Source organism: Macrobrachium rosenbergii, chromosome 12 (genome assembly GCF_040412425.1).
Source record: "Macrobrachium rosenbergii isolate ZJJX-2024 chromosome 12, ASM4041242v1, whole genome shotgun sequence".
NCBI lineage: Eukaryota > Metazoa > Arthropoda > Malacostraca > Decapoda > Palaemonidae > Macrobrachium > Macrobrachium rosenbergii.
The window spans coordinates 80993657-81007776 of NC_089752.1; the positions used below are offsets into that span (position 1 = coordinate 80993657).

A 14120-nucleotide genomic window follows, 5' to 3' on the forward strand; every position below is an offset into this window, starting at 1 on the left:
GCTGGGAAATGGGCAATGTATTGAATGTTGGGAAGGTAGGGAAGAAGTACAAATGCAATGTTCCAAGGATTGTAGAAATATAACTAAGAGTAGCTGGGAGAAAGTTGTCATTAAATGTTTGATCACAAAGAAAGGACAAGAATAAGTACTTCCAGATGAGTGAATCTGTGGCTTGGTGCGGAAAAAATAGGGTGATTGTGAGTTTGTGACATTCAATTGCAAGTTATGCAACAAATTCATTATAAACACCCTACCCTATTGAAGGTGTTCTTGAGCCGTGATGAATCAAATGTTCTACTCTTTGTTGACGCTACGGTATTCCAGCCATCACTATCTGACATGGGTGTACCTCTGTTGTCACGACTTCGTTTACGATCACGATCTCGATCTCTATCTCTGTCATCTCTCCTGTTGGGGGTGTTTGCCAATGCTATCTGTTGCTCAAATTCCTCTCGTTTCACTTCCTGTAGAAGAAAAAATTACACCTTAACTACAAATACAATTTCCCATTCCTATGAGGTCGGAACAAAGAAATAATTTTCCACCAATTGGATTACTGAAAAGTTTAAAAACATGTAAGAACTCAATATTCTAATCACTTTAATCACTGTTCCAAAAGCAAACAGACACTACCAAGATGATATGGCTCTTGCTGAAAGATATTTAAATTCATCCTGAAGATCTGGAAATTTAAGCTGGATATTAGACGTCTTCAGAGTTCTGCCCATAACTATGATTTGATCTTTTTATTTAAACACTTTGATGGCCCAATTACTTATTGTTGTAACATCCCACAAGAGCAAGTTATGGTTGTATAGACACAATCTGTACTACCTATTTATCGTCAAATAAAACTTTTGAGTGTCGATGCCATGAAGTTCTTGGTTTTAAGATTTTCTGCAAGTTTTATAATATTTACACATTTGCCATTTACCACATTCCAAATATTGGCAATTCTATAAATGACTGTCTTTGGAGAGGATCAGTATGGCTCAGTTACAGGATTCAAAAGCTTCATTTGTTATTTACGAAGAGTGCAATGAAGTGAGCGACTTTAAAAAATTCCACATATCAACATGGCCAATCTGCTCAAGTTCTGTGTATTCACCAATTTTGTCCAGCTAATTCAGGAACCCACGCATATTTCTGGTCATAGACTACATTTCGTATTCACGGATGTTCCAGCTATCATTAAGTCCAAGACATAAAACCACATTAGGCACTTCCGACCACTTTGCCACTGAGATAGGCTTATGCCAATAAGTATACTCTCTACAACAAAATTGGAAAAACAATCTGACTGTAATCCAGAGCCAATTGTGATTGCATTATTGCACTTTGTCAGGCACTTAATATTTCAGATGCTATATCAGATCCAGATCCTAAGAGGTTAAATGAAATGCTGATTGCTATTTTAGTAAGGTATGGCCCTATAAGGTCACCAAGTTCAGGACAAATGACCAGCCACGATTTGATAGTGCATGTAGACTTACCATGAAAACCATGCAAATTACACCATTTTTGTAGAGCCTAGCTATACTGTGAATAGAATTTGGCTCATGCTGTGAATAGAACTTAACATATACCTGAGAGAAGTTCACAATAATTCCTTATAGAGGAAACTTGTAGGAATTACTCAGCCTTACCTGTGGCATCACCTATCTTTGGGTCAGGCTCGTCTTCCATTCTACCACTACTAAACAGACGATGGTGGATTGGTTACTGGCCCTAAGGAAAAGCCTGAACTGCTTCACTGAGCTTTTGAAGCTAATCATTCAACTGAGGTTTTCCCTCTCCCTGATACTTGTCAACCTGAGCCTATTCTTAAAAATTAGCATTTTGCTCTAAAGAGGATTCTAATGGTTTCTTCCCTTTGTTTTTTAAAAAGGTTTCTAGTGCTCTGTCTCCAAATTCTATAATTTTATGTCGACATAGCATATTTGCATATGAGCGATGCGCCTGTTCCAAAAGTGGCATATCTGCTGACTGCAGTAACTACAGGCCAATTTCTGTTCTCACTGTGCTTTCCAAAGATGAAGAAAAACTTATCTTAAGGCACTTTAGAAGTATGTGGATTCTAAAGGATTGTCAGCGCATAGTCAACATGCACATAAAAGCAGTTAGGTATCAACAATGCTCTTTTAGATTTGACATGCCATTTGTATGAGAACCCTGATAAGGGTTTTGAGTGCAAAATAATTCTTATAGATTTTAGTGCTACTTTCGTTTTAGTAAATCATTAGGCACTTATTTATAAACTTCAGATTCTTTGAGTGGGTGGATATGTTTTAGGATTACTTCAAGATTTCCTTACAGGTAGGCAGCAAGTCATTGCTGTTGATGGGATTTTCAGCAAACCAAGAGCTTTTGTGTCTGGAGTTCCACAGGATAGTGGTCTTGCTCCAGTGTTATTTTTTGTGTATACAAGTGATGTGGTTGTTGGCCTGGAAAACAAGATTTTTCAACATGACAATGATGCAACACTTGTGGGCGTAGCAAAACCTCCACTTACAAGAAATGAAGCTGCCTTTAGTCTCAATCGTGACAAGGACTGGATCAGCGAATGGTGTAGTCTTGTGGGGTAAGAAGCTGAACAAAAACACTATTGATAAGCAGATCTCATACAGATTTTCCACCCCATCCTCTCTTTCAGGTGGATATGACTGCTGGATGAGTCTGAAGCTTTAACAAAAATTGGTGTAACTTCTGAATCGCATCTTACTTTTGAGAAACATCTAATGAAAATGTCAGCAAATGCTGCACAAAAGTTAGGTTCTGTATGTAAGGCTTCATATATATTTATAATAATGATAAAATCAGTGCAGGCTGTTTTAGGTCACCTGTCCTACCTTTACTGAATACCATTCTCCAGTGTGGATGTCTGCTTCTGCCAGAGATTTAGCTCTTTCAGTAGTGGTTTATGATGATATGTTTCCATTTCCTAACATTAGCAGTTATTACTTGGACAATGGATGGTCTCTTGTTTGTCCATTTTTGACAATGGAAGGTCTCTTTGTTTGTCCATTTTTCATAAGTTGTATTTTACCAAAGCTCTTTTACATTCATAACTGATCCATGATCCTGTTGTACTGCTGGGAGTAACCTGATTTGCTAAACAGCAGCACCAATATGCAGTAAATGTGCCTCACTACCAAACTACTCAGTTTCAGAGGTCCTTTATTCCTTACTGTTGGGCTGTGGAACACTCTCTCTGAGGATATGTGCAACTGGAACCTCAAAAGTTCAAGCAAAGATAAAATGCATTACTACTCTTAAAACAATTTCTTGTATTCATCTTACATTTGTATCTATTCATTATTTTTATTTCTTCTTTTCTAATAATAGATCTAAATAATTTGAATATATTCAAGGAACTTCAATTAACATGACTTTTTTAATAAAATAGTTTTATATATACTTACCAGGTAATTACTTAGCTATCAATTATGCACACGCGGCACCCTAAATTCAAAATTCGCGGTAATGCATCTGTTATGCAATATGAATTTGAAAGTATTTTTACAGTGAATAATGTATGAAATTCACTGATGGTTATTCATATATATATGAGAGAGAGAGAGAGAGAGAGAGAGAGAGAGAGAGAGAGAGAGAGAGAGAGAGAGAGAGAGAGAGAGAGAGAGAGAGAGAGAGAGAGAGAGAGAGAGAGAGAGACTAAACAACCAATGTTGAGATATGGGAACTTAAGGAGGAGCTAAAGACGTGGTTATTGAATGAAAGGTCACCAAAATTGACCTGATTTGTCCTTGCCAAAAGTGGGAGGTTGGAATTGAACCATTAAGATTAAAGTAGGCTTCCTCAAAGAGGAGGAGTTTTCTTCCACATAGGTCCAGAGCTCATTCTGATCAATTTTTAGTTAGAGTTAACTTGAACCCCTTTTGGGTAAGATCTGTGTCACTCTCCTCTCTGAAACCAAGAAAAATTTCTAAGTCTAGTGTGGCTGGCCGTGTGAACTATTATAGTGTTATAAGAATAAAACCTAAGAAAGTGCCCGGCGAGTCACTTACCCCCTCCTGAAATAAGATAGACAGTGAAGAAGAATTACCAAGTTTACTGCGTTCCTACGAGTTAACCTAAGTTATCGGCTATCACAGAACTCTATACCCAGGTCTTACCAAGGTCAAACGACAACAAACAGAAGCAGAGGCATTCATAGTTGAGACCCCGTAACATAAAAGACGTAACACATCAGTTGCAAAGCAGGGGGTGACAGGCCCCGCCCACTGCAACATGAGCGTGGAAGCAACTCGCAGCCAACGGCATCATTTTATTTTATTGCCGTAAAGTCCATGGAAGAAGAAGAAGAAAAAAACAAAGTTGAGGGAGGTCGTGCTCCGATTCAGTAACTACTTAGTAAGTATATACAAGACTATTATAAAAATGCCATTTTTATATAAGTAACTTACCAAGTAATTACTTAGCCGAATCCCACATTGATAGGGGGGGTTGGATGAATGGACAATTCTCCTTCAAAAAATTAAGGTGGTAGTGACTTGAACTATAAAGGATGGCTGGCATTGAAACGATGCTTGACGCTTCCTTACCTGGTAAGAGAGCCTCTGGTTGGTGCTCATCTTAACCTCTAATGGCACGGTGGTTGAGCCTCTACATCACTGTAAATCTTGCAACGGATGATATGCCTGATCGCTGACAGGACACATGCAGAAAAAAATGTTGCCCTTGCCCTCACTGCAGTACCACAAACAAACAACCAGATAATGCCGTCACCCAACCTGACACACCACTACCCATCCAAAGATTGGTGGGCACTCCAGGCACAAAGTAACCCCAGGCTCCCCCAACACTATGCCAGCCACTGTTAAAGGTCCGAGGGTACTCCAGTTTTCAAACACTGTTTCTACTTCTTTCAAATAATACGACGCTAAGATTGATTTGCACCTCCAAAAAGGTCGACTGACAAACGGATAAGAGGGATAAAATTGTGCCTAAAGGCGAGAGAGGAGCCACTCCTCTGACTTCATGAATTCTAACTTTGATCTAAGGAAAAAGATCTTCCTGAATCCGGGAATGCGCTTTGGAGATCAGGTCTCTAATAAAGAACGATAGGACATTCTTTGAAAGTGGATGAGGAGTCTTGACAGAACACCTGAGGTTGCTGGCAGGTCCTCTGGTCTTCTTGGGCCTATGCAGATAGTACCTCTGGGGTCTGACTGGGCAAAGAACACACTCTTCATCCAGGCCCAGGATTTCCATTAAATTCCTAATACGGAAGGAGTGAGGCCAAGGCTTAGAAAGATCCTCACTCTTGGCTAGACCTACCCTCTTGTCAATCACATGCAGTTCACTTAATAGTTTGGCCGTAGCCAGGGCTATTAGAAAGAGGGTCTCCCGCGTAAGGTTCTTGAGGGAAGCGGAAATGAGTGGCTCGGAAGGAGGACCCTAAGCCACTTAAGGACTACATCTAAGTTCCAAGACACTAGATCAGATTTCTTCTGCTTTGAAGTGTCGAATGACTTAATGAGGTCATTAAGATCCTGGTTAGATGAAAGATCCATACCTCTGTTTAATAACTGAGGTAAGCATCGTATGGTATCCTTTAATGGTGGACAAGGACAGACTCCTAAAGATCCTCAAGTATAGGAGAAAATCCACAATCTGGGCTAACGTTGTCTCAGAATACAAGATGTGATGTCTGAGGCACCATCGACAGAACACTGTCCACTTTCACTAGTAGATGTTAGACGCAAATTGTCATCCACACTTGGCAATAGCTTTTGCAGCTGCTCTTGAAAAACACTCATTCTGACAGGTTTCCTGACAGTCTCAAGCCTGTCGGAGCAAGAGTGGACAACCCCTGGTGGTATCTCTTGAAGTGAGATTGTCTGAGAAGCCAGGGCTTTGGGGAAGCAGCCTTGGGAAGTCTACCAGAAGATGCAGAAGGTTCGGGAACCATTCCTTCGTGGGCCAGAATGGAGCTATGAGTGTCATTGATGTGTGGTGTAACAAAACTTTTTCAGGACTTCCCTCATCAAATTGAAGGGTGGGAAGGCATAAAGGTCAGGCCAAACCAGTCTAGGAGCAAGGTGTCCGTCACCCATGCTAAGGGATCCGGGGCTGGAGAGCAGAAGAGAGGGAGGCAATTGTTTCTTGAGGTGGCAAACAGGTCTAAAAACAGTTTGCCCCACATTTTCCGAAGGTTGACACAGTTCCTGTGGTCCAAGGTCCACTCGGTAGGAAGGAACTGCTTCTGACAGCTCAACTCGTCTGCCAGGATGTTCAATTTCCCCTGAATGAAGCGAGTGACCAACATCACGTGATTCTGGTGGGCCCAGAGTCAGGGGTTCTTTGCAGTCTGGCAGAGGGTAAAAGGAAACAGTGACCGGGGTTTCCTGATAAACGACAGAGCGGTGCTGTTGTTCGCATAAACAACCACTGTCTTGTTGCGAGCAGGTTGAGAAAAGCTGGATACCTAGATGAATGGCCTTGAGCTCCTTTACACTGATATGAAGACTGCTTTCCTCCTGGAACCACGTCCCGAAAACCTCCTGACCCCTTAGAAGAGCTCCCCAGCCAAGATCTGAGGCATCTGAGTAGAAGTCTAAGTCGGGGCTCAGAGGCCGATGAGATCTTCCCTGCGAAAGCCTTCCTTTGGACAGCCACACTGGAGGTCCAATTTTATCGCCTGAGTAATGGGTAGGACGACAAGAGTCCAGTTTAGCCTTCCTGCCCTAGTTTGAGGAAGAATTGGTCTTGATAGACGGCTCAATAGACGACAGTCCCCAGAAGGCTCATCCACTGACGGGATGAATACGACGAAAGGACGAGGAAACTGCAAATCGTCTGGAGGCAGTTTGCAATTCTCTTGGGGGACAGAAAAACCTGAAAAGACCGAGAGTTGAGAATCATCCCCAAATAAAGAAGCTCCCGTGTAGGGGCTAACTGGGACTTCTGGAGATTTAAAAGAATTCCTACATCTTGAGACAGTTGGAGAGTTGTCTGAAGGTCCTTCTTGCACTTCTCCTTTGATGGAGATCAAAGAAGCCAGTCATCCAGGTAAAGGCTGATGTTGATGCCGACTAGGTGGAGCCATTTGGCGAGAGGGGAGAGGACTTGGGAGAATACTTGAGGAGCAGTGGAGAAGCCGAAGCAGAAGGATTGAAACTGGAAGACGAACCTGAGATACTTCCTGGACATTAGATGGATGGGATATGGAAGTATGCGTCTTGCATTTCCAGCATGACCATCCAATCACCTGGGTAAAAGGAAGCCATGACTGATTCGTCTCCATCTTGAACTTCGTCTTCCTTACAAAGAGACTGAGGGCGCTTACATCAAGGACTGGTCTCCAATTCCCCGAAGTTTTGGGGACTACAAACAGACAATTGCAGAAGCCCTGGGAGTGTATGTCCTTGACTACTTCTATGGCTCTCTTCAGAAGGAGAGGGGATACTTCCTTCGAAAGGGCCAAACATTTCTCAGAGTCTCTTGAGTAGGCCGTCAAAAGAGATGGGAGCGGTAACTAAAGGAGGGTTCTCCATGAACGGGATGCAGTAGCCCTTCTTCAACACTTTGACGATCCATTGTTCTGCTCCCGTGAGCCCACTTCTCCCAAAAAAGGAGAAGTCTGAGTCCTACCGGGGCACGAAGTACTTCTGGTTCACTTCTTGGACGGCAGCTTGGGGGAGGAGCTCTTCTTAAAGGATCTAGATTGGAACCGGAGGTTGGAGCAAGGTTTAACTTGCAGACTGGGCTTATTCCCACAAAAGGGATGCTGTTGCAGAGAGATCATCTTGGGAGTAAATGATGCTGTTGCAGAGAGATCACCTTGGGAATAGACAACAAAGACACAGAACTCTTGGGACGTTCAGAAGACTGTGCTAGCAGGTCTTGAGTGGATTTCTTCTGGAGATGAGACGCAATCTCTTCCATGATCAACTGGGGAAAGAGGTGAGAAGAATCCAATGGAGAAAATAAGGCGGATCTCTGCAAAGTGACGACTACTCTTGTGGTGAAGGAGCACCAAAGTTCTCTCTTTTTAAGAACTCCAGAAGTGTCAAGAGCCGCAAGTTCTGAAGAGCAGTCCCTGATGGCTTTGTCAGTGCCAGAAAGAACACTGAATAGGTCTGCTGCGAAGAGCTCATCCTAGCCCTTGAAGTCCTTGATCCTCTTTGCAAGGGCTCCTACTGTCCAATCCAGAAAACTTACTACTTCAAAAACCTTAAAAAGGTTCTTAACAGGGTGTTCCAGTTCCAAAGAGGAGAACAACAACTTTGGCCGAAGCAAAGGCTGACCGACAAAAATCTATAAGGCTGGAAAAGTCCCCTTGGGAGGAAGCAGTGACCCCTAGAGAGGGAGCTTCCCCAGTGATGTACAGCTGATATTTCCTCTTGACCAGATGAAAGGGAGGCTGGGCAAACATCTTGGGAAGTCCAGAGCGATCTTCAGGAAGACTCCTCATAAGGAAGGAAGCAGCAGGAGATGACAGAGCAGATGGGGAGAAAAAGGTAGGAAAACTCTCCAGCAGGAACTGAAGAAGACACACACAGGGTGTGGGAGGAAAAGCATTTTGTTCAATCTCCTCTGTCTTCTGAGACCTGAGACAGGGACAAATCTTGAGAAGGCTTCGAAGAGGGCACTTTCCTAATGAAGCTCAAGATCTCTGACTGGTGTCCCTTGAAGGGTGCCAACAGGGGTCATCTGGCCGCCAAGGTGAAAACTTGGAGTTTGGGAGATGAAGACTGTTCGTGATGTGTAGGAATCGGGTGCCTAGACGATGGCGCCAGGTGCTTGGAGTCAGCAGCCGGGCACACAGGAGCTGAAACCGGTCTCTAGGGAGCGGGCACTGGGAGCTTGGGGTGAGACGGGATCTCTGGCAACAGGCACTTAGAACGATGTTTTGTGCATTTGGCATCCTTGGGAGAGAATGAAACGGAAGAATCCCATGGAAGTGCAGGTAGCTGAACCAGGGCGAACACTGAAGGATCCACAAGGTAACTGCTAGACTGTAGTGGGTTGTCGAGGGCCTCCCTGTGATGCTTAACAGGCAATGGGGAAGATGGAGCCGAGTGGTCCGCGTGCCTTTTCAGTGGCTGGGACGAATCAAGGAAGCGTCTGCAACACCCGCAGTTGGAATCTGAGTCCGAGCTCGAAGACAAGTGGCACACATCCAGCAACATGCCTTTCTAGCAGTAGTCTGTCGAAGCCTGGGATCTTGCAACAGGCTCCACTGAGGAGGAAGCAAACCATGGGCAAACCCCGCCAGCCTCCCTTGGACCTCCAGTATGTCTTCTCCCAGGTTCAGGGGAGCAGGACAGTGACCATCTAGGAGAACCAACGGGATGGGAAACCACCTCCTCCACTATAGCTGGTTCACTTAAGGTAGTTTCTTGCACCTACAAGACATTTGTTTGGTGGCCTCTGGTTGGCTGGTACTGGGAGGTAGGTGCTTACTCACTGTCTCATTAATTTATCTCACTTTTGCGTAGGATAGGAAAGTTTTGGTCATACCATAGGAATCTATTAATTGTACAACTAAATCTTTTTTCCTGAAATCAATAAGATAGAACACAAAGGAATTACAAAGATTAAAAGTGATGAGAGAAGCAAGCAATTCTTTATACCTGTTTTCACTTATTGGATTTTGCATCATTCATGTGATCAAGATAATAAAACTTGTAATTTTCATACAGTAAATTCATCCTCAATACGCTGGTGCTTTCAGATTTTAGATGCGTGTGATATGTTAAGAGAAAATGAAGAATATGTCTTATTATGTTACATCCGTACTTGACTCAGTTTGACAAGAGACGGCGGTGATGATCTGCAAGACACCGCGTTGGTCCTCCCAGCCGTTGACAGTTGCCAATTAGTGATATTAGCAGTATGCAGCTTCGACAATATTTACCATATCATGTCATTACATTTTCTGTACATAAATGCATAGAATTCCCATTATGACTGTCGAACATTTTTACTACAATATCATATATGCCTGTATGTCTGGACATATCCGATTAGAAGAAAAAAAAAAAAATCGGATGGATGCATCTGGATGTGCTGGCTTCAATTTAGACATCGCCAATAGATTTTATGGCAAGAAATAAAAATTATTTTCGTTCATTGAATGAACATATGAAAACCACAAGCTTTTTATGTTACTGACCAAAAAACAAGTGGCCATAATAATGAACTCGTCATTATGTAGGACTATTATTTATCGTGTATCCTACAGTACGTATGCAAATTTTCCCACCTAGACTAAATTGAACCCAACACATCCAGATGCGTACATTTGATTATTTTTTTCTTATCAGATATGTCCAGACACACAGACATATATATGTTCAAGTCATAATAGGAATTCTATGCATTTATTTACAGGAAATGTAATGACATAGTTGAAACTGCATACTTCTAATATCACTAATTGGCAACAGTCAACAGCACCTCAAAGCTCTCGCTGTTTGCAGATCAGTCTCTCGACACTACTGCCAAATAATAGGACATTCTTCATTTTCTCTTCACATATGACATGCATCTAAAATCTGAAAGCACCAGCGTATTCAGGGTGAATTTATCGTAAGAAAACACAAGTTTTATTTTATTTTGATCACATAATGATGCAAAATCAAATGTTAAGTAAAAACAGGTATGAAGAATTAAATGCTTCTCTCTTCACTTTTACTCATTGTAATTCCTTTGTATTTTATCTTACTGATTTCAGGAAATCATGATTTAGTTGTACAATTAATACCAAATCCTATGGTATGACCAAAACTTTCCTATCTTGTGCAAAATGTGAGATAAATGAAGAAATATAAACTTATTGCTAGTTTTCAGAGCTACAAAAGTAAAAATGAGACAGTGAGCGAGCTGCCTACCTCCCAGTACCAGCCAATCAGAGGTCGCCAAACAAATGTCTCGTAGGCCAAAGAATCTACCTTAAGTGAACCAGCTATAACACTTCACGAAACACTTTATCACTGAAAACTTTGTCCATAACGACTCTTAGGGACGGTCCTATCTCCGAAACTGAATTAACCACTAGACTTATTTTCTTATCAAACTTAAACTCGATTCTAATCTCAAGGCTGGCAAAGGCACTGGGGTCAGAAGCATGGGACCTTAGCACGGGAGTATGTGGAGAGATCGAGGGAGGGCTGAGGTAGGAGAAAGTGTGTGACCAGGAAAAGGGAGGCTAGAGTCTGTCTTAGACTTTGAAGAATCTCTACTAACACAGGCCCTATTTTTGGCCCGAGAGGCCACCTTCCTTATCCTATTCTTCTCAAGCCTACAAAGATGAGATTCAAGCACCTTCCACTTACATTCATCCCAGTCCTTACACTCCCCACACGTTTTCTCCATGGAACACACCTGCCCTCTACACTTAGTGCACCTGGTATGTGCATCATAACCTTACAGGTTTCACTAACAGCAACGATTGGAAGAGCTGGAATCAGACATAGCTAACTGGGAGGAGGTCTAAATGCACTGACGAAACCAAAAAACCAACAGATTGGGCTAAAGGAAAGTGAAATACTTCACTGACTTCAGCAAGCATGAAACAACCAGCTAATCAAGCAGGGCTGCAGTGACCAACGTGTTGCCGGCAGCGCAGCATAAAAGAGAATGACTCCGTTGGCTGAGAGTCAGGCTTCCAAGCTCCAGTTGCAGTGGGCGGGACCTGTCACCCCCCCTTTGCAACTGGCACTTTACCATGAATTTTGAATTTAGCATGCCGTGCGAGTATAATCATTATACTCCATCGGCGGCTCCATGGCGAAAAGGGCAGGGCATGGGAGGTGACTGGCGCTGCCACATCAAATATTCCCACTCACGTTGTATGGTATATGAAGGCAGCATAAGTTATACAACACAAATATAATTGGTTGCTAGTCAATTTTTGCCAATTATTAAAGGCCCTCATAATTTTCTAGCATTTAACAACAATAAAACAAAACGTTTATTCTTAAACGTGACAAAAAAATTTCCAGCGCTGCCAGCTCCTCTCTCACGTGTTAAGCTGACCTCAGGGCATGATGATGTCAAACAGCCCATGCCTCCACAAGGGAAGCTCAGTCAAAACACTCACTGACTCATTAAGGAGTCTGTCGCCTTACAAACAACATGGAAGGAAGTCCTCTTTCCCGCATTAATCTTTATCCACAGGCTCGAGAAACCGTTCATAGGGTCGTTAAGTACTTTTCTAAAGAAAAGGTAAACCGTGGACCCATTGTGGATATCAGAAAAACACTGCAACGCGCCTCAGAAGCAACAATGATACCGGAGAGAACAATCAGTAGGATTTGCAAAGAACGCAAAGATACGGAAGAAAGATGCGGCACAGCAATTTTCCTGGAACGGGAGAAGCATCAACCGACAACCGTGACAGATTTCGACGATTTTGACAAGAGCGTTTTAGACTTTTATGTAAGGATGGAAGTACCAACGCTTGATTTAATCAAAGAAAAGAAGATATATGAATAGAAAAATGTTATGAATACTCTTACTGGAAAGAAACGAAGGACCATATTATGAATAGATGATAAATTAAATGGCTGCCGGTAATCTTATTTGTGTAACCTATGTATATTTATGCTGCGCTCTCTTATCTGTCTACCCACACAAACCTTTTCAAATGTCTCTCTCTCTCTATATAATGTATATACATATATATATAGCCTACATATATGTATGTTTACAGACACATATATGCACAGTAAATTGACACAAAAACAAGTAAATTAAAAGTGCGGAAGTCCAGTAGCGTGAGATAATCACAAGGAAGGTCCAAAAAGAGATTCAATTAGGCCTATATGAAAAACAGAGACCTGGGAGAATGGAAATATTTTCGAAGGAGTGTCGAGGCAATAGGGAACACCCAGAAGTATACTGCTCCCAGGAGACATTAACAAACGCCAAGGAGGTTATGACAGAAGCACGGATTAAAAGGGGTAAATGGGAAGGGTAGGCCTTTAAAAACTCAAGAGAAGTACATTTGGCAACGTAGGGGACAACGCCTAAATCGCCATGAAGGCGCCGATGGAGTATAGCTAAGTAATTACTTGGCAAGTTACTTGTATAAAAACCTATTTTGGGATAAAGTATCACCTAACCCACATCTAGGATTGCGTCAACATTGAAAGGTGAAAGTCTTTCAAGCCCTAAACATTGTCATATATTCAATTAACAGGTGTAAATATAAAATAATCTTGAGATTAATTATATCCTCCCCTTTTTAGTGCACTTTCTCACATCCAATTTGACCTATATTCCCCAACATTTTTACTGCACTTTGTCTCACTTACAATTTACCCCAAAGTCTTTGTTCTATATATATTATTTAGGCACATCTACTCTAGTCTTTATCCTGCTATTTCTATGCCTACCAGGCCAGTATACGCAAGGAGTCAGGAAATCTAATTAGCCCTATATTCATTTAATGAAAGTGCAATATTCACGGACAAGGAAACAATTATGTACATTTACTCCACATGAAGGGAAGTGTGAAAAAAAAAAAAAAAACTATCAAGGTTAGTAAGTCCAACTGTTTTGTCCTGCACCAGGCCTTGCCCTCATCAAGGTCTAGCAGAGGACAACCCTTGGCCGTAACTTGACTACAGTAAACCCCCTTTATTCGTGTTCTCACAATTTGCAACCCACCTATTCACAGATTTCTCCCTGGAACATAGATATGCATTATTTCCTGAAAATTTGCCCATTCATGGCATTTTTAACTGGGAAATACTAATTACTGTATTTTCATATTTTCATGAATAAATGCACTTTTTAGCTACCCAGGTATTGCTCGAGCTACAATAATCCAATTTTGTGATGGGGTAAGCAATTATACCTATACGACAACATTTATAAAATATTTTTCAATTTCGTGCGGGTGCACGCAGCAGCATACAATCAGGCAGCAAGAGACCAAATTACAATAGACTAACTTCTTTTCCTCCATCTCTTTATCCCATCTTCTAGTTAAAAAAAGCACAAGAGAATGATAAAACTATTGTTACTAATGTTATACTCTTGCATAACTGCATATAGCCATAAACAACTGAACAAGAACTGTTCTGCTTGTAACCGAATCGGATAACAACAGCCGCCTTACTTGTATTTCAACAACCGTACGGTAG

At 41.9% G+C, this 14120-nt stretch overlaps 1 protein-coding gene across 12 annotated transcripts in view; it reads right to left on the reverse strand.

The window, feature by feature from the left end:
- The window catches only part of LOC136843737 (eukaryotic translation initiation factor 4 gamma 1-like), a 721796-nt gene that overhangs the window by 34637 nt on the left and 673039 nt on the right, over nucleotides 1-14120 (reverse strand). For all 12 annotated transcript variants that reach the window (XM_067112379.1, XM_067112384.1, XM_067112380.1 and 9 more), the window contains one exon: nucleotides 255-464. In XM_067112379.1, the coding sequence (XP_066968480.1) occupies nucleotides 255-464 (210 nt within the window). The remainder of the gene's footprint in view (nucleotides 1-254; nucleotides 465-14120) is intronic.